This window comes from Acinonyx jubatus, chromosome A3 (genome assembly GCF_027475565.1).
Source record: "Acinonyx jubatus isolate Ajub_Pintada_27869175 chromosome A3, VMU_Ajub_asm_v1.0, whole genome shotgun sequence".
NCBI classification, from domain to species: Eukaryota; Metazoa; Chordata; class Mammalia; order Carnivora; family Felidae; genus Acinonyx; species Acinonyx jubatus.
This window is the reverse complement of record NC_069388.1, coordinates 26,413,453-26,440,531: the sequence shown is the minus strand read 5'-3', so window position 1 is coordinate 26,440,531 and position 27,079 is coordinate 26,413,453. Positions and strand designations below refer to the sequence as shown.

Sequence of the window (27,079 nt, the reverse complement as noted above, 5' to 3'; positions counted from 1 at the left end):
CTGTGTCTGACTCTATAGCCCAGACTGGGTGCCAACTGCAGGCTTTGCCCTGGAGCTCCATGGGCTTCCCTCACTGAGGTTTGGAGTACTGATTTCGAAAGCCAACTTCCACCACTAACTCAAACCAGAAACTGCCCCCAGGTGCCCACACACCTGCATGGACAGGCAGGCAGTTTCCTCTAGGTTGGCTTCTTGTCTGGCCCTATACATCTCTCAGTTTCGTCACTCAGCCACCAGCCTGGGGCCTCATGCCTGCACCTGCTGCTTGACCCAGTCCCAGGAGACCCTGAACTTAGACTTGGGCTCCCTCACTAGACCCTGCCCCAAAGGGCTGTTTCTGAGGACTCCCTGAAGATTTCCTTGATATGGTAACCCCTAGGGTTTCATATGAATGTGGGTGCTGTGAACAAAGGGAAATTTTTCTGGCTGAGTAGCAGACGGAGAAGTGGGTAGAACAAGGGGTGGATGTTCTTGTTCTGAATCAGAGGTGAGCGTGGGGTGAGGCCCACTGTGCCTCATGGTTTTATGTTTAAGCAGTACTGATCCTGGCTGGGTCAGATCTCCCACTCAGCAGTCCAGCCTAGGCAGGCGAGGACATCCTGGGGTTAGGAGGGAACACTCATTTCTACTTCCCATTTGAGTCACACTCAAGAGTTCTGGCCTTGTCTGGTAATTTGACTACAGAAGGCAGTAATGGCTTAATGTCACTAAACCCTCAGCCACCAAGTGCTAGGCCTCATCATAGTTGATGACAGCGAGAGAGACAGTTTTCAGCCTCGATAAGTTCAGGGGGCCTTGCTTTCGGCTTCCTCCCAACAATCCTGTGAAAAGAGTATTGTTTCCATTTTATGGACGTTCAGAGTTAAAGAAGTAAAGTAACTTGTCCAAATTCGTGAAGCCAGATAAGTGAGCCAGCTATTGCTTCTACTCAAAACACGCTTGTTGGTTGAATGAATGAACGAATGAATGAATGAATGACACAGCTATGGCTGTGACCTCGTCAAGGAACAGCAACAAGACCAAATATTTATAGTTCTCAAAGTGCTTTTTCATCTATCATCTCCCTGGGCCTCACAGCTAGCCCACGAGGGAGGCAAGGCGGGTGTTATCTTTCTGCAACAGATGAGGCAACAGGCAGAGCTTGGGCAAGAGGCTTATGGCCACACAGCAAACGAGGAGTGGAGCCATCCTGGAAAAACTCAGAGGCCTCACAACACTTTGTTTAATCGTTCAAACACATGTCACACACCTACTATGCGCTAGGTGTGCTTCTCTGTACTTCTATTTTTATTTTATTTAAAATATTTTATTTTTAAGTACTATCTACACCCAACGTGGGGCTCAAACTTATAACCTCAAGATCAAGAGTCACACGCTCCAGATGGAGCCAGCCAGGTGCCCCAACTTCTATATAGTTTAAATATTCAACTCACTAAGCCTTCCATTCAGTCAACAAATAATGATTGAGTGCTTTCTATGTTCCAGGTTCTGTGGCAGGTTCTAGGGACACAGCGGTAAATAAAGCAGAGGAGGAGGGCCCTGCCTTCCTGGAGGTACTCAGCAAAGATCAAATACGCCCTACTGCCAAATGCCAGGTCAGCCACGATTACTGTGAACAGAGCATGACTTGGGGCACTTGTGGAGGAGGTGGAGGACAAGGTTATAGACCACTGTCCTCAGCTTCAGGATCTTAAAATCTCCAAGCTCTTGGTTCAAAGGATATCCACATACTCTCTCAACCTAAAAGTTTTCTCTTGGAGAGTAGCGCCAATAGTGACCACAGCAACTTGACCACCTGTGAAGAGACTCTGATAATAATAGCAGTAATAGTAGCTGTCATACTTAGTATATTTACTATATGCCAGCCCCCATGCTAAGTGTTCCATGTATCTTACCAGTTATTTTCATGCTCCCAAGACTCTTTCAAGAAAAGCACTATATATTATTACCTCCTTCTTATAAATGAGGAAACTAAGGCTAGGGGAGATAAGTAATTTGTCCAAGGATAACTATAGGGCAAGTAGGCTCCAGTACTGGTTTGCCAAATTTTGTGCCTCTTAACAGTGATGAAATTTGTCTGAAGAAGGCCATGGAGAGGCAGACACCAGGAACACCAGGAGCAGCTACTGCCTGGCAGGGCTGGAGCCTCCAGAGCCCCCAAAAGATTCTTCTTCACCCCCTTCCATCCAGCCTTAACATCACACAGATGAGAAGGTAAGGAGGAAATGGTTAGGTGTGCTCAAGCTACCTCTAGGGGAATAGGAGTCTCCCTCTCTACAGAACCTCCAGGTAAGAAGTTTGTGACCTTTGTTTGCCACCCATCAACCCCCCAGAGAGAGAAAGAAGTGGGCATGGGTGGGGGCAGGGGAGTCTTTTCTCCCTTGGGTGGGTGGAGGGCACATCAAGGAAGAAGGGAGAAACCTGATTGGTTCTTTCCTTTCTTGGACAAGAAGCCCATACATGTGATACAGTGCATATCCTTCACATGGAACCCCCTTGGGGGAATGCCAGGGCACCTTTTGGACCTAAGAAGCCTCAGAAAGGAAAGACTGGTACAGCCCTAAATTGCAAGCTAAGCTAACAATTTCTAAGCATTGTAACTAGGTCATCAGGTTCCTAGAGAAGCCAGCTGTGGCTGGGGGATGGGGAGGGCAATTTTGTAGTCTACCAAGATCCCTACTTCCCTTCAGGCCCCGCCCTCCCTGAAATCTGCACCTGCTCCCAAACTGATCCCTTCCCCCAGCTGGGCCCAGCTGTCAACGGCTCCCAAAGCTCTGCCCCTGCCTTCCATGGGCCAGAACCATGGAGGCCTCTTGGGCAGGAGGTATCTTATTGCCACCTGAGACCTTCAGAAAGGGGGTTGTACGGCAGGGAAGGAGTGGCCTGTCATGGTGAGTATTTCTTGCTCCATGAGGGCAGCAAAAAAGTTGGGCCCCTTTGGGACTTCCTAGGGTACCTTCCTGGCATTGTTGCCACAGGTGGCAGGAGACAGGTGATGTTTACCCTACTGAGACAAGAGTTGCCAAAAGGCTTCAATCAAGCCTTTGAATCTGCACCTGCCCCAGAGCCCCAAAATAACAACCCGGGCAGCCTACCTGATCCACAGGTCACAGGTGCCTCTGGCTTTTATCTCCCTGCAGTTTTCCCTGCTGTGTCCCAGCTGGCAAGAGATTCTCTTTCCCAGGCGTCACTGGAGACCTGGCTGCATCCCTCTGGTATTGGGCCTCTCCCCACTGGGCCCACCTGTACTGTCAACCATCCCTATCCCTCTGCCCAGAGACTTCTGCCATCAGTCACTGCTCCCTTTTCCCTGACCAGCTTTACTCACAACCCAGACCCTCTTCAGCCAGTCTGCCCTCTCACTACCTCCCAAACGCATCACTTTCTACCCTCCAGATCTGCCCGAGTGGTTCTTACCTACCAAGGCTGCCCTTGCACATTCCTTCCAACTACTGAAAGCCTTCATGGTCCACATCTTCCTAATAGGTAACAATGATGCCTAACATTGACTGAGTATACTGCATCAGGCACTGTGCTAGGTGGGCTACAGGGTCACTCACTCATTTAATAAATATTTGCTGAGTGTCTCCTACATGCCAAACACTCTGCTAGACGCTGGGGATGAAGGAAAAAATGAGACAAAACTCCTACACTCTAGGGGACTTAGATTTTACTGGAGGAGACAGACGGTAAACATGTAAACATGGGTGGCTTCTCCAGAGGTGATAATTTCAGTCGAGACTTAAATGGTAAGATGACAGCCCTGATCAGATCTAGGAGAAGAGTGATGGAGGCTGAAGAAAAAGCAATTCCATGAGAAAGACATTACTACTATTATCTTCATTAAGGGATGACTCTTATCTTCACTTTACAGATGGGGAAACTGAGGATTCAGTGTGCATTGCATTGCACAAAGCCACACTGCTGAGAAGGCTATTATTCAAGCCTTTGGTGATCTTTCCCCTCCTGACACTTTCCACTATTGGCGCAGGAGAGGGTCTGGGTTGGCAGTGCAGTTGGCAAGGGAGAAGGCGCATATTGATGATGCAGCCTGGGAGTGGAGGCCTCTGGACCGAGTCATCAATTGAATAGCTGATGGTGGAAGTGGCCTGGTTTGGCAGAGTTCCAGGCCATCTGTGGGATGCAGCCAGTGGGTCTGTCCTCTTCTGCTTCTGGAAACGACACCACAGATTTGGCACAGTTTGCCTGGAGCCATTCACCAAGTGTTTCGGGTCTATTCCTCCTGCTGCAAATGAGTTTGCTTCCTTAGGGACACAGACATTTTTGTCACCTAACCTGCATCTAATAATAACCTCATGTTCATTGAGCAGATGCTGGCCAAGCCCTTACCCAACCTCAGGCCCTGTGCCAGGAACTCAGGGTAAAATAAGCCAGTCCAGACCTGCAAAGAAGCAATGACGCAGTGGCTTGAGGGTAGGCTTTGGCAACAGATACATCTGAGTGCGAGACCCAGATCTGCCTCCTGTAAGGTATGTTAGTGTGGACATATTATAGAGCCTCTTTTTTTTTTTTAATTATTATTATTTTTCAACATTTTTATTTTCTTTTTTGAGAGACAGAGACAGAGTGCTAGCTGGGGGGGGGGGGGGCAGAGAGAGGGGGAGACACAGAATCTGAAGCGGGCTCTAGGCTCTGAGCTGTCAGCAGAGCCGGACGAGGGGCTCGAACCCAAGAACTGTGAGATCGTGACCTAAGCTGAAGTCAGACACTTAACTGACTGAGCCACCCAGGCGCCCCTATAGAGCCTCTTGAAGCTCTGGATTCTCCGTCTTGACACAGTTGTGAGGACCAAACAAGATGATTAACATCAAGGGCATAAATGTAGCACTTGGCACAGAGCAAACACTCAACACACAGTATCTGTTATTATTATTAAAAAGCACTTTTAAATTTCACTTTCTTGCTTAAGCCTCCCTTATTCTGATGAGTTGGTATTCTCTCAGATTTAAGGCTGAGAACTTGAAACTGATATGCCTAGTACTTATGTAGTAGAGCAAGAAATCAAGCTAAGCTTCAAGTCTGAGTCCGGAGTTTTATCTATGGGTGTGTGGAAGGTGATCAGTACACACTAACTATAATGAACCTTGCCTGGTGTGTCTGGCAATAGAGGGGGTAGACGGGTGATACATATAGCCTGACTCAGATGGCAGAAGGATACTAGCAAGGCCCCAGGTGTGGGGCACGGAAACAGACCACTGAGGGACGGGACCCAGGTCTACTCACCCCAGTACCCACAGTATCCCCAGCACTTAGCACATGTAAAACATTCATCAGTACCTGCTGCTTTAACAAATGAAATAAAACTCTAAGGACAGCTCCAAGCAATGAACAGCCTTAGGGAAGGCAGACATTATATATAACATTCAGGCCTTAAAAGCCAGAAAAAGACTTGTAAGACTGACTCTGCCATTTACTGTGGGACAAGAGTCCTTGCCTTAGTTTCCTTCCTGAAATGGGTCTAAACATACCCACCTCACCTACCTCGCTGTGAAATGATGTATACAAAGGAGGCTGGTAAATTACACAGCGTTCACACGCACATAAAAGCTACTATCATCACGCTACAGACTACTAAGGCAGTAAAGTGTTAAAAGTGTCACCTCGAGTTTGAAGCCCAGGTCGCCCTGGTATTAGCTTATGAGGCCCAGAGCACGTCACTTTTCTCCGAGCCTCAGTTTTTCTCAACCATAGAATGAAGATAACCTTGTAGGGCTTTTAAGAAGGGTAGAGAAAAAGAACACAGGGTTTGGAGTAAGATGGTCTTGGTTTCAAATCCTGACTCTGCCTCCTGCTAAGTAAACCCTCCAAATCTCAGTGTCCTATAACGGTAAAGTTGTCGGGACAGTAACAGAGAGATGATGTTGGTAAAAGGCCTGTCACGTAAGTGGCACTGGATAAATACCCACCATCATCTAAACACTGGTACAATGGGGGGCAGGGGCCGAGTACTTAAAAGTGGGAGCTTGGAAACTACTCTCCCAGGCTTTGCCACTTACTACCTCTACCTGTGCTACCTTGCGTAAGTTGCTTAACTTCTCTGTACCTCAGTTTCCTCACTTGTAAAATGGGGTTAATAACAGTACCAACTTCAAAGTGCAGCTAGACGAATGGAATAAATAAATACATATAAAGCACTCCGAACAATGCCTGGCATAGAGTAAGCACTTGATAAATGTTAGGTGCTATTAATAGTAATGTTAACAATACTATTAATCACCAAGTGGAATAAGAGGGAGGGACTGTTTAATCCTGGGATGTGGGCATCCCATGGAATAATTCCAGGGAAGTCCCTGGACAGCTCTGTAGTCAAGTTTTCAGCTGCTGAGAGAAAGACTCTTCCATGGAAAGGACAGGAGGCTGGGGGGTGGGGCGGGGGGGGGGGGTTCCTGAGCAAAAATCTCAATCCTGCTGACCAGGAAGCCAGCCTCTGGGGAGACAAGTCAGGCTCCTTGGAAGGGACACTGTGTTCCTGGCTCCGCCTGGCCTGACCAGGGGGAACAAAGGCACGTGTGTGTGGCCAGGGAGGAGGGAGGGGAATGTTTCCCTTTCAAGAGCGGAACAAAGGATCTGAGGCATAGTTGAGTGCGTTCCAATCCCCTCCCAAGCTAGCTCCCATTCCTCAGATGATTGTCCAACAAGGTTTTCAACCTTCTAGCTTCCTCTTGAAAGGTGAAGGGGGGAGGGGCTGACTCCACTTCACTCCATCCTCCGTCATCAGTCTCCAAGAGGCAGGATTTATATGTGCCAAACCTCTAAGATCTCTCTTAGGAGTCTCCATCCTGTGCAGGGGGATGGAGCGGGTGGGGGGGTAGGGACCTCAGGGGAAACTCAGGGTTAATGGATGACACAAGGCACTGCAAGTGACAGGCTTAATGTCCCTCTAGGGGGAGTCCCAGACTGAAACTGCTACTGAGTGATGGAGCCTGGGAGAGAGATGGAGTTCTGGCCGGCCCCCAGAACAGAACTGTTCTGACAGAACTAACTGGAAATGCATTTTCAAATCTTAAAGGGTTGACCAAGGGCTGGGGAGAGAAGCTAGGTGAAGGGTGAAGGGGGAGGGAGCAAAGAAAGTAACTGACAAGAGGAAAGGGAGGGACACGTCCAAAAAAAGTAGTTTGTGGGGAGGGGGGAGTCTTTAGGGACATTACTTTCCAGTTTCTACACTCTCACCAGCAGGAATCGGTTGCAGGGCTGGGACAGGAAGCAGTCCATGGAAGTCACTGCAATGGCATTTCCTGAAGAGCGAGAGAAAAACCTCTAGTTCCGAGGGGAGCTCTGGAGTCTGCCCAAAAAGCCTTGTAGCTTGGAGCTAGCTGTAAGGCTCCAGCTTGGCCTGAGAGTCTCATCAGGGATGAAACCAAGTACCAGAAGGTCCCAGAGGCAGTTTCTTTCTGCAAAAACACTATTTGCAAAAATCAATATGTAATAAACGGGAAGCCAGAAGGAGCCCTAGGATGTGGCTGCTGTTTGCTGCTGATACTGATAGTCACTACTCTGAGAACATTAAGAAGTAGATTAACTCACTGAGTCTTCAGAACAAGGCACTATTATTGTGGCTATTTACAAGTTAAAAGACTTGTCCACAGTCACACAGCAAGTAGGTGGTCAAGTGATCCACAAATCCAAACCCTGCCTCTTCCTCCCGATGTGTAACCTTGGGCAAGCCATTTCACCTCTCTCAGCCTGATTTCCCTCCGGCTCACCCTGCAGCATGGCTATATGCATCAAAAAGGCAAGGTGGATATGAAAGCGCTTTGGAAGTTGCAAAGTGCTACATAAATGTAGAATATTATCACTGTGGGGTCAGTGAGAAAGTACCCTGTATTGACACTGGAATTACTTAATTTTTATAGCTCAAGTGCTGTAGCTGTTATAGGAAAGAGCCATCCTCAAATGTAATTAATATGCCTTAATGGTGGAATTGGCCACAAGGCTTAAGGCCAATGACAACCAGATTCCTACCTAGACTGTCCACTTCAACCCTCTGTCCTACAGATTTGGGGGAAACTGGAGCCTGGGGGTGAAGTGAGTTGGCCAAGGTAAGACAGTGAGTCAGAGCAGAATGACAGAACAAGGATCCTGACTCTATGACCAGTGCTTATACCACCACAGCACAGAAACACCATGGACTCCTGCCATGACAAAAACACTGCTAGGACCCTGCCCTGAGGATGTGCTGGAGGGGCATGGAGCCCAAAAAAGGTGAATGCATGCTGAATAGGTTTCTGACTTGAGTTCTGGGGTAAAAATGATAGGAATTATGCTAACAACATGTGCCAGGCTCTACACATCTTGGGCATGCCTCATAAGCTCTTTGTCATGACCTGATGAAGCAGATATCATCTGCCCCAAGGTTCAGAGAATTCAAGAAGCTTGCCCAAGGTCACACAGCTAGATGTGGGTGAGCTAGGACCTAGGCCCAGACAACATTTCAAACAGAAATATTGCTAGAATGGAGGAGAACCATTCAGGATACCACATTTGGACAGAACTACGCTGAAGAACATCTAGCTTATTTAGCCTTGATTTCATGACCTCCTAGTGGTTAAAAAATGTGGCCTCCATCAACATGCCATGTGCAAGCTTGGCCATATGCTCTTAGTCCCTTCTTACAACTCCCACTTCCGTCTCCTGATCCAAACCACTATTCTTTCTAACCTGGCAGTTGCACCAACCTCATCACAGGGTTCCTGGCTGCAGCCCTTGCAGAATTCAGATCACTTTACCCATGCCCCAAACTTTTTTCTGGTCTCTCACTCATTCAACCACAGCCAAGTCCTCATCGTGGCCTGTAATGCCCTGTGCAATCTGGCTTTTGGCCACCTCTCCCCCTTCAGTCCCAACCACTCTCCCTCTTGCTAGTTCTTCTCCTGCAACATTCTTCAGGTTTGGGCTCAAATACTACTTTTTGGTGAGGCCTTCCCTAACCACTCTTAAAACTGCAGCCCCACCTCCCTTGCTAGGCATGCCCTATACTTCAACCTGCTTTATTTTCTTCACAGCGCTTACTCTCACTTGATATGTTATATACGCATAACTACATGTTTGTTGTCCGTCTCTCCCCACTAGAATGTGAGCATCACAAGGGCAAAACTTCATTTTACTTAAGGCAGTACCCCTAGTACCTAGGACAGCCTGTGCATAGAAGCTCAATAAACACTGTTTGAATCAATGACTGAACCATCAGGTAAAGGAGTTTCCATTACTATTATTCTGGTTTCTGGTTTGATAGCTGTGTTTCTTCAGAAATTTAGTGGGCATCTCTTTCATTAGGTGCCTGCTATGCCCAAGACCTCTGGGCAAGATGCAGCTTGACCTTCAGGAAAACCCCTAAATCTGGCAGAGATATGATCGTGTTAGAAATGTCTTCTTTACACTCATTTAATACTACCACTGTTTTTTTCTCTCATTTATTCGAGTTCTGCTGGGTATTTTACCAATAAAAAAAGGCTTAGGCTCTCTTCCCAGATATTTGAAACTGGTGATCATATTCTCCTGAGTCTTCTCTTCCCCAGGCTAAACAAAAAGACCCAGTGGGATTGTCTGACTCAGGTCTGCCAACTGGGAACGGGGAAGACAGACTGTCGGCTATAGGGACAGAAGAGAAGTGGCTCCAGGAGCAGAGTGACTCCTTCAAAGAAAAAAGAGGGAGTCCCGAGGGAGGACTCTGTGGAATTAGGTTGGAGGTTGGGGGTGGGGACAGGGCCCTGCTAATTAAGGTAGTAGGAGATTATGCTTCTGTCGAAGAGCAGCTCACTGGGAATTACCCCTAAATCTATCCAGGCTAAACCCAGACAAGACCATGGTTGCTGAAAGAAAGCCCCATGATGGAAGGCTGTCGGTACTCAAAATTGCTGAAGTCCATCGGTCTCAGGACAGATACCTGCTGGGGAAAGGACAGCTGACAACCGCTGCTTCCTGCAGCCCAAACAAATGTGGTGATTGTCCACACAAAAGAAAAGAAAATCTTCTGGGTTCTGTCAAGACCCCCTGAAAAAACACCTGGGTAATTTTCTAGCAGAGGCTGAAGGGCTCCATGGGGCCACACTGGGGAAATTAGTCTCAGGAAGTCTGGAAAATTCTGTGATGGTGACAGAATTTTAAAAGCAATGTCAAATGTACATCCAGGAGAACTGGGTGTTTTGAGGTGGAGTCCCTGAGACATTTCTACCTCACTTTGGGACCTGAATGAGATTACTAAAAATTTCCACGTTTGGGGTTTCTAATGGGGTTTCCCCAAGAAAACCGCAGAACTGCCAACAGCTGCTGAGATCTGCAAAGGTCACTGAGGTGCTTCAGCTAAGCATATACCCATGCCAAAGAAGCCAGAATAGGCAAGAAGAAACCTATAGAAACTAGAAGACCACAGAGCCATGCAACCTGGGAAAGGCCAAATTACGCTTCCTCTCCCCACACACTGTTCATTGCTCTCAGCAATGGTATTTCCATCAGGCTTAGGGGTTTCCCAGGCACAGCGATCCCAAAATGGCCTAGTCTACCTGGGTCCTCACCCTAAAGCTGTCCACATTCCCATTGAAAGCCCCTTAGAAACACTCTGTTCCTACAGAGAAGGTCACATCATATTCCAATCTAGATGATTATCTCAGGAGCTGGCTTTGTTTCTTGAGAAACTCTGAGGCCAAAGTTCAGTTTTCTGAGGAAGAGAGCCCACTCATTAAAGAGTGCTTCTTCCACCCTACAATTAAAGCCGAGGAAGGGCTTTTGTTCTAGATCCTTTACTAGAGTCAAGCTATGGCAGGTGGCTATCATTATTCTATTTTACAGGTGAGAGAGATGGATGGACAACAGAGACAAACAGGTTCAGCATCTTGCCATGTGACTCCAGTAAGGCCGTGGTGTGGCTGTGACTGAAATTCCAGTCCTTGGAACCCACCCACAATTAAGTAGACAGATCTGAAGCAGGCCACCTTCTCCCCACATGCACGTGATTCTTATCTAAGCCTGAGAGGGTTTAACAATGAAAAAACTAACAAGAAGGTCACTCTGGCTAGGCAAAACCTTTAATGCCCACTTGAGTTTTACCAGTGCCAGAATCAGACTACCTGGGACCTGCTATGGCCAACAAAGGCACTGTTCTACCTGCACAATGCCAGCATCACAGACCAGAGTGAGTACCTCCACAGGCATGTTTTGTTTGGCCTTACTGCATCTCTGGCTTTCTGTGCCAGCATGTCTGGGTCACTTTGTTACTCCCAGGACAACCTGATATGGGATGGAAAAGACTTCAAGCTTTGGAGTCAAGCTGACCTAGGTATAAACTCTCACTCAGTCACTTAACTGGTTGAGGGATACCTGGAGCCAGTCATTTAGCTATCAGGAGTTTCACACGTCAACTGGGAATAAACCCCCCTACCTTAGAAAGTTATTGTGTGGGTTCTATGAAATAGCATGTCATTTCCACGAGGGAAGATACCACGTGCAGCTTATGGCCAGCACAGTGCCTGCCTCATGGTAGATGCTCAATAAATTTTGGTTGCGTAAATAAAAGACCCAACACAATGCCTCATACATAAGATGTACTCCATAAAGGTTCATTTCCTTCCCCTTTCCGGTAGGGATGCTAAATTTAGAGCATACCCCAAGGTGGTAATGGCCCAGAAGTCCTACACTCGTGGATCCACCACAGCCTCCAGGAAGGTTTTGAGATGCCACTGCAGCAGCCAGTCTGTGCAGCTCAAACAGGGTGGGTGGGTAGCCTCTATCCAAAGGATCCCCAGCCAAATGTTCTTTATGTCCTGGCCTCAGGGAGCATGTGTGCCGAGAAATGGTGCTGACATAACTTGCTCTTCTGCACACAACCCCTCTGTTCACCAAGAGGAAGTAACATATGGTATGTTGTCTAACGGGCTCTGAAAATCCTTGAGCAAAGAGACAGAAGATGGAATTTCAATCCAGGGGCGATCTGATGAACTCACCCTATGCTGCTGTGTCTAAAACCTCTTTCTACGTACAATACTGGGTGACTGGCAATTCTCTGATCCACGTAGCCCTCTGCAGAGGCTGGCCGACGGAACAGGCTCCTCTCCCAGACTGTCTTTTGTTAATAGCTGGCAACAACCCACCTGGTATTAGCACCACTGGCCAAAGACAATAGTTGGGCAAGGTGGGCATAAGGCCCAAGTCTACTAGGAGATACCTCAGAGGGTGTGTCTAAAGCGCTGGAATCCCATCCCTCCTGGAATCAGCTGAACAAATATTTGCCCCCAAAGAGAATCAAAGCAGGAGGGAACGGCGAGGTCATCACACAAACCAACAGGAACTATTTAATCATTTATCCCCCCAGGGAGTTCATTTACAGAATGGCTTTCAAGTCTGGTCGGCCTTAGCTGGAGAGCTCTCCACCTTTACCTCCCCAACCCCACCCCAGTCATCTGACCTCTACTGACTTGACCCCTTTGTATTTTACAAGAACTAGCAGCAGGAAGAGTTAATGAAGTTGCAAAGAAATGGGAAATAAGACGGGGGAAGGGTTCCAGGGCAAACTAGGAGGTCTCTTGCTCAGAGGTAAACTGAAGTGCCACGCCCTAGGCCCAGCCTATGGATAATTTGCATTCTTGACATTCCAGAGTCCCCGGTGCAAGGCCCCTTCCACCTCAGCTCCTTCAATAGATGACTTATTTCCCAAAGCCTGCTCAATTTTCTGGGTATTCTGAGAGGACCAAATACCTCTCATAAGCCCTGCACCTCCCCTACGCAGGGACAGAAGCAAGGAAATTAGGACCCATCTCACTGTGGAAGAGCAAAAACTGCCTATAATGACCATTGGTAAAGAACCTCTCATCACTGTCTCCTCCTAATTTGGTGATGGGCAAGAGAATTCTTCCTCCCTAAGAAAGGAATGAGGCATGACTCCTGGGCCTAGAAAGTGTGTCTGGAACCAGTAACAACTACTACTATGGAAACTTGCTGGTGCCAGTCACTGCGCACATTAGCTCCAAGATTTACAATATCCTACAAGGCAAAGAGGGCTTGCCACGTTTTTTTAGTGGAAGAAACCGAGGCTGTGTGTCCAAGGTCACACAGCTGGTTAAGTGACCGGGCTGGCACTCAAGCCTTAGGTCAGTCTGTTCCCGAAGTCTGTCACTGAATCTCAATGTCCCAAAGACCGGGTTCTTGCTTTGCCAGCACACAGTGCTCCATGAAGAGGCCCCAGGGCCCTGGCCGGAAAGCAACAGGCAGAACAGCTGGAGCTCCCCAACCGACCCCAGGCAGCGAGGTGCAAAGTCCCCGGGCTTAATGCGTGACACAGCAAGAGCTCGGCAAACAGGCCAGCCATGCAGAAAGTTACACACTTGGGAGCAAAGGAACATAGGGGAGCAGCGCAAACACGGCCAGCCCACTGGCACAGCTTACATTGCCCTAGAATCTAACCATCCTCAGCCATCCAAGCCAGTGGGAACTTCTGCCTGGCCGTGCCCTGTTCTGAGAGGAGAGGAACATGTATGCAAACTCTGAAATAAAGGGGAACTTGAGTTGTGGGAGGGAAGCCCAGGACAGGACTGACATCCCGGGGGGAGTAAGAATGGAGGGGCTCACAGGCATTACACTCAGCAGCCCTTTCTGTGGTGAGGGGAGCACTGACTGGACTCACTTCTCACTCGCAAAGATTTGGGGCCAAATAAACACACAGGCTGTTTTCTTCCGCTGGGAAACTGGAACACAAGTATGAAAGAGCAGGGCCGTGAGGGTGACCGGAATGAAAGCTGCCTGGTCCTTCAAGATCTAGGTCATCTGTATTTGAGAACAGCTAACCTCTTGTGGTGCAAGGAGGCCGGTCACATCTCCTTAACAAACAATACCTCCAATAATCACCCGGCACAACAGCATGGAGAAGCAGGGGAGAGGCTGTTAGGGATCTCTCTGACCAGAAGCCAAGAGAAAGGGACACACAAGGGGCGTGGTCCTTACCCAGCCGCCGTTCTCCTGGATCCAAGGCTCTAGGTGGTCGTTCAGGTAAGTGGCCATCCAAGTTGCGATCCGACTCACCAATACCTGCATCTCCTTGTCTACGCTTTCCACGCACAGTGCCCCACCGAAGGAGAAAAAGGCCACAATGCGACCCCAGTTCACCCCATCCCGGAAGAGTTCGTTCACTACCTGCTCAAAGCTCTGATATGCTGTCCCTGGGGTGATGTGAAGCTGGGATGTCAGGTCGCTGAATGCCCGCCGGTACCTCAGTTCAAACTCATCCCCGGCCTCCCTCAGCGCCTGCTTCACCGCTGCCATGGGGATCACCTCCCGGGCATCCAAGCTGCTGCTGTGGCCAGTGGCTCCATTCACCGCAGGGCTGTCCGCCAAGTGCCAGGATGGGTTGCCATTGATGGCACTGGGGGTCTCCATCTCTGATTCAGTCCCTTCTGGGGCCTCAGTTCTGTTCTCTTCCACATCACTAAACTGACTCCAGCTGTATCCTTTCTGGGAAAGCTTGTAGGAGAGAAAGTCAACCACCAGCTCCCGGTTGCTCTGAGACATTTTTATAATAGGGATGGGCTCGACCAGTCCATTGTCCAAAACACCTGCTCACTCACTGAGTCTGGTCTCTGCTTGGTGGTTCTCTTCTGAGATCCAAAGCCAAGATAAGGTTCTGATGGAAGAGAAAGAGCTTCAGGAAAAAAAAAAATTAATATGCATGCCATTTACCCTACAATATCCCATTCCCCCTGGAGGTACCAGAACTGGTTTCTTTGTGGCTCTTAGGAAGGTCTGGGTCTAGCTTCCAGGAGACTTCAATGAAGTCAAATTGAAAGCACCAGTGGGCTCTTTCTGAATCATCACACAGGCTTTTTTTTTTTTTTTTTTTTTTTTTTTTTACTCCAGCCACCCCTTTTTCTCCGAAATGCCTTCCTCAGAAAGTCACCCGCACGGGCAGTCTGCCCCCCATCCCCACCCCCGCACCACCTACATTCAAATCCGTCTCAGGCGACCGCAGGCAGGTGCAACCCCCGGAAGATCTTTTGTAACATAGGTCGGGAGAAAAGGTGGCAGCCGGGATGCCGGCAACTCAGCCGGCCTCACGGCGGCTGGCAAAAAAAGGAGCTCTGGCCGGAGGGATCATGCGACCCGGCAGGCTGGGAGCCCAGAAGGCGATACAGGAATTACGAAGCTCAGGAACCGGCCCCCTCGCTTGCTTCCTCCTCCATCGCCCGGATCGAGGGCGGCCACTCGGCAGCGGCCTCCTGCCACCCGAGAGCCCAGCCCCCTCGCTCTTGCACGCCCCTTGGCTCTCCGCCTCCTACTGGGAGCCAGGAGAACTCTCCCGGAGGTGGCTGGTGTGGGGTTTAGGTTTTTTGTTGTTGTTGTCGTTTCTATTTAAGTACCAGCCCGGGGTAAGGCTTCCGAAACCCTGAAGGTACTTCTCAATGGGGTTCAAGGTTTCGAGAAGGGACAGAAGGAGGGGGAAACTGCCTCGGATCTGCGGTCTGACTTCGGAAAGGCCATCCCCGGGCCTTTCCGGGAGGCTGACGGCCGGGGACCCCCCAGAAACACCGCCGATTTTCTTTGAATTCCCCAAAGGCCCTGGACGTAGCGGCGGTGGTGGGGGATTGCCGGGTCCTCCATTCCCCGCACGGACACAATGGCCGCCGGCGCCCTGCACAAAGAGGGGGTGAGGGTGAGGCTCCGGGCCTCTCCTCAGGTCAGGGAGAGGGCCTGAGGCCTGCTCGAACGTCTCCCCCCCACCCCCCGCCCAGCTGAGACCACGTTTTCCTGAGGACAGGCCCAAGGTGGCTTCCTGGCGCCCCCGGGAGGCCTTGGGGGCCGGGGGCTGCACGTCTCCGGAGCCCGGGGCGGGTGGGCTGCGGCCTGGTGGCTTCTCCCGCGCGCTAGGCCGGGTACCCGCCGGGCCACCGCCCCGTTGCCAGGCAACCGCTCTCCCTCAGGGGCGCCCCCTAGCCCTTTCAAGAAGGAGGGGTCTCGCCCCCGGCGGTCCGCCCCGGCGTAGCCAATCAGTAAGTCCAGTCGGCACGGAAGCGGGACGGCGAGGGCTCCCATTGGGCGCAGCGCCTGCCACGCACAGGGGAGGCGGTGCTCTCACCTGCGAGCCCCGCGAGCCGTGGGGGGCCACGTCCCCCCTTCATCCGCCAGGTAGTTTCCAGACGCGGGGGCTCTTCGTAGCCAAGTTCCGCGCTGCGGACCCGGGCCGGCCTACCTGGCTGACGGCTCGTGCTGTCTCTTCCGAACGAGCCGGCCTCAGTTTCCCCTGAAGAGACCGGGGGAACTTGCAAGCTCAGTCACTTCCGGTGCCGCGGCAGCGCGCGCGAGCCCGAGACGCAAAGGGAGTGCGCGCCTTGAGGACTGGCGTCAAGACCTGGGAGGGAGCGCCCCCTTGCGGCAGATCTGGGGAATATGGAGACGCAAAAAAAAAAAAACCCAAAAAGTCAACGTTTATATTCACATTTCGGTGCGTTCATTTAGTCAGTGTCCTCTATCTGTGTTTATATATCTAAAAAGCGTCGCGTTATAACTAAGAACGTTGTGTCTGGGATTCCAACTCTGTCAGCTGGGGAAGTTATTCAACTGCTCTGTGCCTCAATTTCCTTAACTGTAAAATAGGTGAAAACACAACCTCCCTCACTGAGTTATTGTGAGGATTGAAAGAGTTGTTGTTTGTAAAATCTGTAGCACAGTGTGTGGTCCATAGTATATGCTGCATAAATGTATTCAACAAATGTTTATCATTTGGGTTGCTGAAGATAGAAACAAGACAAGACATGATCCCCGCTTTCATGAAGACTTAAACCCTTGAGCTGGAGACAGTAAACAACTAAGAAAATACACAAACAAGGAAATTTCAAATAGTGACTAGTGCTATGAAAGAAGTAAATCAGGTTATTGTCATAGAGTGAAGGGAGTGTGCTGCTTTAGACTGGGTACCCAGAGATGTAAACCCTGCCCTGCCAGCCCAGTGAGAGAGGGATTTGTTCAACAATTGCTTATGTGGGATGGCCAAGGGTGGCCTCTTGGAAAAGAGACCTAGAACCCAAGACTTAAAATATAAGAAAATGCTGACCCATGGTGAGAAACTAGAGAACAGCAACCTCGGTAGAGGGAACAGCTTAATGCAGAATGTTCTTCAGAACAGGAAGATGTTGACATGTTTCAGAAACTGGAGAAGCAAGTTGAGGGAGGGGAAATGTGGCATGGCAGGAGGTTGGAAAGTTGACCATAGAAGTGAGTTAGACTTGAGTCTAAACATTGAGAGGTGTTTTATGTTAAATTAATTAATTAAAAATAGGTATACGGGAACACTGAAGATTAGAAATATACCAAGGGCTCCTGGGTGGCTGAGTTGGTTAAGCAACCAACTCTTCATTTCGGCTCAGGTCATGACCTCATGGTTTGTGGGATCAAGCCCCACATCAGGCTCGGCGCTGACAGCGCAGAGCCTGCTTGGGATTCTCTCTCTCTCCCTCTGTCTCTCTCTCTCTCTCTCTCACTGCCCCTCCCTCTCTCTCTCTCAAAATAAATAAATAAACTAAAAAAACTCCTTTTAAAAAATAAAAATATACAGAGAGCATAGAATGAGAAAAGTAAGTCCTCTTCCCACGTCTGCTTTCCAATCCACAGTTACCCCCACATCAATCACTTTCTTCTGTAGTCTTTCAGAGATGGTCACTGTATTCACAAACAAATTATGTGTACAGATTTTTTACACAAATGCTAGCTTGCTATAGACACTTCTACATCTTGCTCTTCTGGCTGAGCTCTACATTTTTGGTCTGCCTCGATTAAAAAAAAAAAAATTTAACATTTTATTTATTTTTGAGGCAGGGAGAGACAGAGCATGAACAGGGGAGGGTCAGAGAGAGGGAGACACAGAATCTGAAACGGGCTCCAGGCTCCCAGCTGTCAGCACAGAGCCCGACGGGGGGCTCGAACTCACGGACCGCGAGATCATGACCTGAGCCGAAGTCAGCCGCTTAACCGACTGAGCCACCCAGGCGCCCCTGCCTCAATTTTTAAAATTAACACACAACTTTATATAAATACCTGCCTTAATTTACTTGCCTAATATTCTCTTTGGGTACATTTGGGTAGTTTCCATTCCTTTCTTATTACAAACAATACTATAACTCATCCATTCGTTATTTTGCGTATGTGGGAGTTTATGTTAGGTACATTCCTGGAAGTAGAATGCCAGTAAGTGAGTACACGAACTTGTTTTTGTTTTGTTATAATGGATATTGGCAAAGTCCTCTCCCATCAGTTGTACCAGTTTGTCCTCTCCTGTCAGTGAAATATGAGAGTGCCTTGTCCTCACATCCTGAACTGCAGTGTGTTGCCACTGAGATAGATAAAAACGAAGAGGCACTTTTATTTTTCTTTCTTCTTTTTATTTTTTCACCAAGAGTGAAGTCGAGCAGTTTTTCGTATTGATGAGTCTTCTTCTGGGGGGAGTTTGTTGTGGTGAATTCTCTATTCATTTCATTTGCCCTTTTTTTCAGTTGGTCTTTCCATTGAGCTTTGTCTCATTGATTTATAGGAATTTTTATCCTTTTTTTCTACATCTAAGCTGTAAATATTTTTCCAGTTTATTTATTACCATGGACAAACTTTTACTTCATATGTATTTTAATGTATCAGTCTTTTCCTTTGTGGCTTCCAGGTTCTGTCATTCTTAGGAAGACTTTCTTCAATTCAATATTAGAAAAAAAATTCTCTGTACTCATCTAGCTTTTACTTGGCTTCATATTTTATATTTCAATCCTGTGCCATCATAAAGTCACTTTGGTATATAGGCTGTGAGGCAGGAATCCACAATTTTTTTTTCCCAAATAATACCCAGTTACCCCATGACTATCATCTTTTCCCAACTCATTTGATACGTCTGTATTATCATAATCTACATTCCCAAGTGTATGGGGCCAATTTCTGAACTTTCTATTGTGTTCAATGGGAGAGTTTTAAACTGGGGCAAGATGTGATCTGCTTTCCTTTTTGAAACCTCCAGTGTCAATATGAAAATTATCATCATGGAAGTCTATGATGTGCTTTGGGGGTCCAGCAGAGGGCAGATCAACCCAGCCCAGAGACATGGGCTTTATTGAACTGGTCCTTAAAAGGAGAAAAGGATTTTGCCTGGAAGAGAAGGGAGGTAAGGAGCATTTTAGGCAGCAGGCACTGCCTGAGCAAAGGCATGGAGGTCTAACCTGAGAGTCAATGGTGTGTTCTAGAAATAAATTGGGATGGCTGAGAAGGGAGTGGTGGTAGCAGAGACTGAATGTAAATGTGTAAATGCGTGTTCAGGACACTGCATAGACACCGGAGGAGCCAGCCAGGAAAGGACGTGAAGAGATTTATATTTTGGAAAGATGGATAGAGCCTTTTGGGAAGGGAATTTTGCAATATTTACCAAAAGCCTTAAACACCAGTCTGGGAAGATCATTGAGAAATGATCTTTGATTGGAATTGAATTTAAGAAGTGAAATGCATCCAAAGATTTATCCACAGAGATGTTTGTGCAAGGTTATTTATAACACCAGAAAGAAACATTAAAACTAAGAAGGGCAATAAATAGGGTGACGGTTTGCATGGGTTAAATTCCCACATTAAGATTGTTAACTGAGGTATATTTAATATAATGGGAAAAGGCTCCAAACATAACACTTAAAAATTACAAAAATTGTGATTTATAAAAATATATGTTACATGCAAGATGTAGTAGAAGGAATTATACCAGAGTTCGAAAGGTAGTTATTGTTGAGTAGTCAAATTATGGGTGATTCTCTTTTTTTTTAAATACTTTTCTGTGTTATCTAACATGACTACATTGTTTTAATTGGAAAACACTGTTTTTTTAATTAATTTTTTAATTTTTTAAATGTTTATTTATTTTTGAGAGAGAGAGAAAAACAGAGTGCGAACAGGGGAGGGGCAGAGAGAGAGGGAGACACAGAACCCTTAGCAGGCTTCAGGCTCAGAGCTGTCGGCACACAGCTGCACACAGGGCTTGAACCCACAAACTATGAGATCATAACCTGAGCCAAAGTCAGACACTTAAGCCACTAAGCCATCAAGGCTCCCTGGAAAACATGTTTTTAAAAACATGTTTGCTGAGATTTAGATGATGAGGTAATGCTTGTGGTGTAATGTTAAGTGAAAAGTATACAAAATTAGGGGCTCTTGGATGGCTCAGTCAGTTGAACATCCAACTTCAGCTCAGGTCATGATCTTGCAGTTTGTGAGTTTGAGCCCCGCATGGGGCTTGCTGCTCTCAGCACAGAGTCTGCTTCAGATCTTCTGTCCCCTTCTCTCTCTGTCCCTCCCCTGGTTGTGCCCTCTCTATCTCAAAAATAAATAAAACATTAAAAAAAACTTTTTTAAAATACACAAAATTAGATATGTGATACAATCTCATCTCTAAATACCATGCATAGGAGAAAGGCTAGAAAATCAATGTGATAAAGACAAAATCCTTACACAGATGCGAAAGAGAAATGGAACAGAGTGGTCAGTAAATCTGAAAAGATGCTCAACCTCACTAGTTATCAAGGAAAATGAAAACTAAGACCTCAGTGAGACACCATTTCACACCCACCAGACTGGCAAAAATGAGAAAATCCAATAAAATCAAGTGTGGTTCCAAGAATATGGAACAATTTGGGGGAAAAAAATGGATTACTACCTAGTAGAATTGATGATGCCCAGCAATTCTATTCTTTGATATGTGCTCTAAAATAACCCTTGCACATGTACTGATTCAAGTATAAGAATATTCATAGCATCTGGAATACCTGGCTGGCTCAGTTAGAGGAGCATGTGACTCAATCACAGGGTCGTGAGTTTGAGCCCCACGTTGGGTGTAGAGATAATTAAAAAAAAAAATTTAAAAGAATATTTATAGCAGTACTACTTATAATGGCATAAATTTGGAACTACTCAAGTGTCCATTATAGCAAAATGGTTTAACAAATAGTAGTATATTTATACACAGTAATATGATACAATCAGAAAATAAGTGGATTTAGTTACATACAGCATGAAAGAATCTTAGAAACATGTTGCATGAAAAAAATTGTAAGAGAATAATGAAGTATGATTCCATTTATACATAGTTTGAAAACAGGAAAAACTAATCTACATTCTACGGAGGATTTGTGGTAGCCAGCCTCATCCAAGATGGCCCCCAAAGATCCCTCCCTCCTGGTATTCACGTCCTTGTGTAGTCCCCTCCCACAATATATCAGAGCTGTTCTATGTTACTGATGGCAAATGGCTGAGGTGATGGTATGTCACTTCCAAGACTAGGTTATCTCTTTCTCTCATCACGCACTCTGGGGGTAACCAGCTGCCATGTTGTGAGCAGCCGTACAGAGAGGCCCATGTGTGGTGAGGAACTGAAACCTTCTGCCAACAGTCATGTGAAACTCCTCCTGCCCCAGCCTCCAGGTGATTATAGCCAACAGCTTTACTACAACCTCATCTGAGACCCTGAGCCAGAACCACTCTGTTAAGCTGAATTTCTGACCCTAAGAAACTGTATAAAGATAGTATTTGTAATTTTAAGCTGCACTGTAGCTATAGATAACTAATACAGGGATATATACCTATGTGGTAAAATTATTAAAAAATGTAAAGGAATAATCACAAAATTCAAGATAGCTATTGCACATTAACAGGGGTGGGCTCAGGATGAACTGGGGAATCAGATACAATTCAAAGTTTGAAAGATAATGGAAATGTTCTTATTCAATTGAATTGTACATATATATTCAGAATTTTTTGCCTCATTTTTTATACATACATGTATTTGTACCTACTCCATATCTCATACAATCAATTTTAAAAATACTGGAAGGATGGGGCATCTGGGTGGCTCAGTCAGTTAAGTGTTTGACTCTTGATTTCTGCTCAGGTCATGATCTCATGGTTTGTGAGATAGAACCCTGCTTCAAGCTGTGTGCTGGGATTCTCTCCCTCTCTCTCTCTCTGCCCCTCCCCTGCTTGCATGCTCTGTTTCTCTCTCAGAATAACTAAATTTTTTAACAAAATCTTAAAAAACTAGACTAAAAAAAAGACTGGAAGGAAATATATTACAAGTAAGAAAGCATTACTTTTAAAATGAGAAATTAAAATAAACATATAAAAATATAAAAGTACATAAATATAAGTATGTAAGGATATAGATATGAGGATTTGCTATATTTATGAAAAGATCTCTGAAAGATACATACTCATCTTTTAACACTAATTTTTTAACTGAGGGAGAGGGATTGGTGATGGGGTGTGGTAAGAGGCATAGGGCTTTTTCACTTTTACTTCATGTATGTTTATGAACCCAGATGGATCTCACTGCAAATCTTAACTCTGGTATGTGGCCTTGGGCCGTTCATGTCACCTCTCTTGAGCCTCTGTTTTTTCCATCTGGAAATTGGATATAATTGCACCTACCTGGCAAGGTTGTTGCAAAGATTGAGTGAAGTCATGGATGTACAGCACCTTATATATACCTTCCACTCTGTCATAAGCATTTTTTTTTTTTTTTTTTGTAATTTAAAAACCTATTTAAACAGAAAAGATCTCACATACTGAAGTATCTGGCCTGCGGACCAAGCCAGTGGCCACTACAAATGAAGAGGATGGAATTTCAAGGGGTTCTCTCTCTTTCCTCTTCCCAAAAGACAAAGGCCCCACTTGAGCCTGGCTACCACCGATTTTACATGAGCTTATTGAAAAGAAACCCTTGCATCAGCGGTCATTCCCTCCCTCCCACCCCCAGGACTAGCAACCATCAATCTACCTTCTGTCTTTATGGATTTGCTTCTTCAGGAAATTTCTTATAAATGGAGTCATACCGATTTGTCCTTTTGAGTCTGGCTCCTTTTACTTGTATGTTTCAAGTTCATCTGTGTTGTAGTATGTATCAGTACAATTGATTTTGTTTAAAAAATACTACTCCTTTGCATGGATTTACCACCCCTTATGGATCCATTCATCAGTTGGTGGACATTTGGGTTGTTTCCTATAGTCTGTTGTTTTTAATCACAGATTCCTAAAATCTCTGTAATCCTTCCCCAAGAGGAATTACACATCAGCCATGAAGAAAAAGACCAGGAAACACCTGTAGAGCTCCCTTTGCTTGGGTGGATGGGAGCTATGGAAGACAGAGTGGTGCCCCCTTCTCAGGGATCCTTTGGATGGCCGTCACCAATGGCTCACACTTGCAACTTTCTCTAGGCAAGTGTTCTTGGGTGACTGTAGCCACTCTGCCTGGAGGTATTTGAGAGTTAGTCACCACCCATAGCCAATGACTGGCTGGTGTCTATTCTCCACGAAGTAGGAGGACTCCATCAAGCTGGAAGGCAAGTACAGATTTTTGGTTTGGTGACCACTGGTTAGATGTCGGAGGGACTGACATCTCATGGCACAGAATGAAGGAGCAGATTTGGGAGGGGCAAGGGTAGAAGTTGGTTCTTTTCTTCTCTCTCACTTTCAAAAAATAAGAGTTTGAAGAGTCTGAGTGACTTTCCACCCCACTGGCTCCTCCTCCTCCTCTCTCCTTCGCAGACTTCTGTCCCCTACCATACTTCCATTATAAAAAACAATAAATTCAAATCACACAAATAATACATGGCCACATTCTTTTCTAAAGCAAAGATAAAACCCACATTATCTATCCTTTCTGTCCACAATCCAGTTTAATTCCTTCCCTCTGAAGTTCCCACATTTGTCAGTTTGTTGTGAATTCTTTCATACCTTTCTGTCATATATACATCTGTGTTTAATTTTTTAAATTTTTATTTATTTTTGAGGGGGGGCAAGCAGGGGAGGGGCAGAGAGGTGGGGACAGAGGACCCAAAGTAGGCTCTGTGCTAACAGCAGAGAGTCCTATGTGGGGCTCAAACTCACAAACTGCAAGATTATGACCTGAGCTATAGTTAGATGCCCAACCAACTGAGCCACCCAGGCGGCCCATACATCTGTGTTTAGAAGAGGCAATGTAGGGCAATGGTTAAGGGTTTGGCCTCTGGAGTTGGACTTCTTGTGTTCAAATTCTGGCCTGTCACATTCAAATCGTGTGACCTTAGAGAAGCTGTCTACCCTCTCTGAGCCTCAATTTCCTCAATCTATAAGGCGAAAATGAGGACATTACCTACCTCACAGAGTTATTATTAGGATGAAATAAGTTAATAAGTATAAAGTACTTCAAACAGTGCCTGGTATATGGTAAGTGCCAGGTAAGTGCTAGATGTCATTATTTATACACACCCACAGAAAAAGTACAGCATTGTTTTGCATACTTTTTTAATTCAAATTCAAGTTAATTAACATACAATGTAGTATTGGTTTCAGGAGTAAAACCCAGTGATTCATCACTTATATAGAATACCCAGTGCTCCTCCCAACAAATGCCCTCCTTAATGCCCATCACCCATTTAACCCATCCCCCCCCACCTACCTCCCCTCTAACAACCCCTAGTTTGTTCTCTGTATTTGCATATTTTTAAAAAACATAATGGTTTCAGGGGGGCCTGGCCGGCTCAGTCTGTGGAACATGCGACTCTTGATCTTGGGTAATGAATTGAAGCTCCACGTTGGGGATAGAGTTTACTTAAAAAAATAAATGTAACAAAACCATAATGGCTTCAGAATGAATTCATATCAATCAGCAATTTGTTTTTTAACCAAAAATGTGTCTCAAAAATACTTCCCTGTCAGTCCGGATCAATCGAACTCTTTTTGAACTGATGCTTAGTAGCCCATGTTATACCCAGTTCATTAAAATGCCTTCCTACTTACGGACATTTAGGTGCTTTCCAATTTCTCACAACTACAATGCAGTAGCCTACTAATTGATTTCCCTTTTTCCATTCCTGTTCTCCTTCCCTCTGTTTTCAGCACAGTAGCCAGAATTATCCCATTAAAAGCAGAGAGCTAACCAATGCTCAAAACCCTCCCAGGCCTCCCACCTCATTTAGAGTAAAGATCAAAGTCTTCACAGTAGCCCAGTTGGTCTGCTAGAATATCTCCTGACATTCTCCTCCTTGTCCAGTTGATTCAGCCACCCTGACTTCCTAGCTATTTCTAAAACACGTCTGCTATGCTCTTCCTTCAGCTATCTGGATGGCTCACTCTTCACCTTCTGCAAGTCTTTGTCCAAATGTCCCTGAACTACCCTACTTAAAATTACAACACTCCTTCACATGGAGGCCAAAACAGTGATGGTGAACTTGTGGGTAGACTGGACCAGATGTGTCTGCCCTTTCAGCTCTAAAATGCTGCTTTGGTGATTTCAGACCTCACGGTCTGCCATTCATGAAGAATGGGAACTTGAGACTCCGTCTAGAATGTCATCAATGCAGAAGGAATGACAGGAGATGAATCCCTTGGGTCAGGCTCACCCCTTGGAACGACTTGGGAAGTTCTCACACACATCCTGGCCCGAGGCACTGCCCATTCACTCACTCACCTACTGAGCACCTTCTGTCTAGTACGCCCTGGACCCAGCACAGGTCTGCTGCCCCTGCTCTCCTAATGTAAAGCGAGCTCCCTTTACCTCCACCCCAGCCTGGGCCTGGCTACTCCATGGCCCTGCAGGTCCCTAGTAGCTGGGTGATTGATGTGTCTGCTGAAAGTGGGAGGCCACAGTGTAGGCAGACCCTGTCCTTCCTTTGTCTCTGTCCAGCCCCTGCCTTCCTCCTGTCATTGTTATCTGCCCCTTGGGGCCTGGAGAGCAAATGATTTTGCATTTACCACCTCCTAATATACTACATCATTTATTTACCTTGTTTAGAGTCTATCTTCTCTAGTGGAATGTCAGGTTCCCAAGGACAGAGATTTTGTCTGTCTTTTCACTACTCTATCCTCACATTTAGTACAGTGACTGACACATGGTAGGTGCTCAATTCATGCTGTAGTAACCGTGCCTCTGTACCTCTATGTGAAAGTAGATGAATATCTCTTGGAACTAAACCTAGAAATAGAAGTCCTAGGTCACAGGGCATACATGTTTGATATGGGTGAAAAATGGTACCTTCTTGCTTAAATTAAATTTAAATTTATTTTAAATTTCAGTATTACTAGTTGAGGCCAACCAACTTTGCATGTCTTTTCTTTTCTTTTTTAATTTGAAGGTCCAACTGGCTTTATTAAGGGGTTCATGAATCTGGCAGCATCCCATCTACCAAACAGAGGGAGTGTCCCTTTGCATTATCTTTAATGGCCAATTTTGTTTCTTCTTCTAAGAACTGCCCATCTTCCTCATTTTTTTTTTTTTCCTGTTGAATTTTGGTCCTTTTCTCACTGATTCATAGGAGATTTTTTTATTTATATATTCGGTTCTAATTCTTTGTACTATGTGTTGGAAATATTTCACTCAGTCTTTCTTGTTTGTTTTCCTTTTGTCAAGCAGAATTAAAATTTTTTTTAATGTTTATTTATTATTGAGAGACAGAGGGAGATGAAGCACGAGCAGGGGAGGAACAGAGAGAGAGGGAGACACAGAATCCAAAGCAGGCTCCAGGCTCTGAGCTGTCAGCACAGAGCCAGACGCGGGGCTCAAACGCACAAACTGTGAGATCATGACCTGAGCCGAAGTCAGATGCTTAACCGACTGGGCCACCCTGGTGCCCCTATTCAATATGAATTTTAGAATCAGCTTGGCAAGTTCCATGACAAAACGTTTTATATTGGAAATTTCATCGGAATTGCCTTGAACCCTTCATATGGAAAATTAAAGCTTTACAATATTGGACCTCCCCACCCACTAACAAAGTATAAAATTTTTTACTTATTTTTATAGTTATTCAACCAAGCTTTACAGGTTTTAATTTTCAGATAAAGGTCTTAGGTATCTTTTCTTAAATGCTGTAGTTTTTATTACAGCGATCTTCCCCCCTTTTCGCTGCTATTATTTTCTAACTGATTATTGATGATCTTTAGGACCAGATGTCCTTAATTCAAATTCCACCTCCTCCATTTATTGATTTTAGACACATTCACTCAACTTCCCTGAGCCTTTGTTTTCTCTTTTATAATACCAGGATGACAAAGCAAGGGACGTAAATGGAATTAAAAGGGAAGGACCAAGCAATCATAA

At 46.1% G+C, this 27,079-nt stretch overlaps 1 protein-coding gene across 6 annotated transcripts in view; it reads right to left on the bottom strand.

Annotated features, from left to right (window-relative positions):
• The window catches only part of BCL2L1 (BCL2 like 1), a 50,676-nt gene extending 34,366 nt beyond the window's left edge, over window positions 1–16,310 (bottom strand). Inside the window, exons 1-2 of one of the 6 annotated variants that reach the window (XM_027069804.2) lie at window positions 16,190–16,310; window positions 13,951–14,644 (exon numbers count right to left, since the gene is read on the bottom strand). In XM_027069804.2, coding sequence (XP_026925605.1) covers window positions 13,951–14,514 — 564 coding nt within the window. In that variant the 5' untranslated portion in view covers window positions 14,515–14,644; window positions 16,190–16,310. Of the gene's footprint in view, window positions 1–13,950; window positions 14,645–14,944; window positions 15,892–16,075 lie in introns of those variants that run through there. The other 5 variants (XM_027069806.2, XM_015084188.3, XM_027069805.2 and 2 more) reach the window with 5 other exon arrangements.
• Between the last annotated feature and the right edge of the window lie 10,769 nt (window positions 16,311–27,079).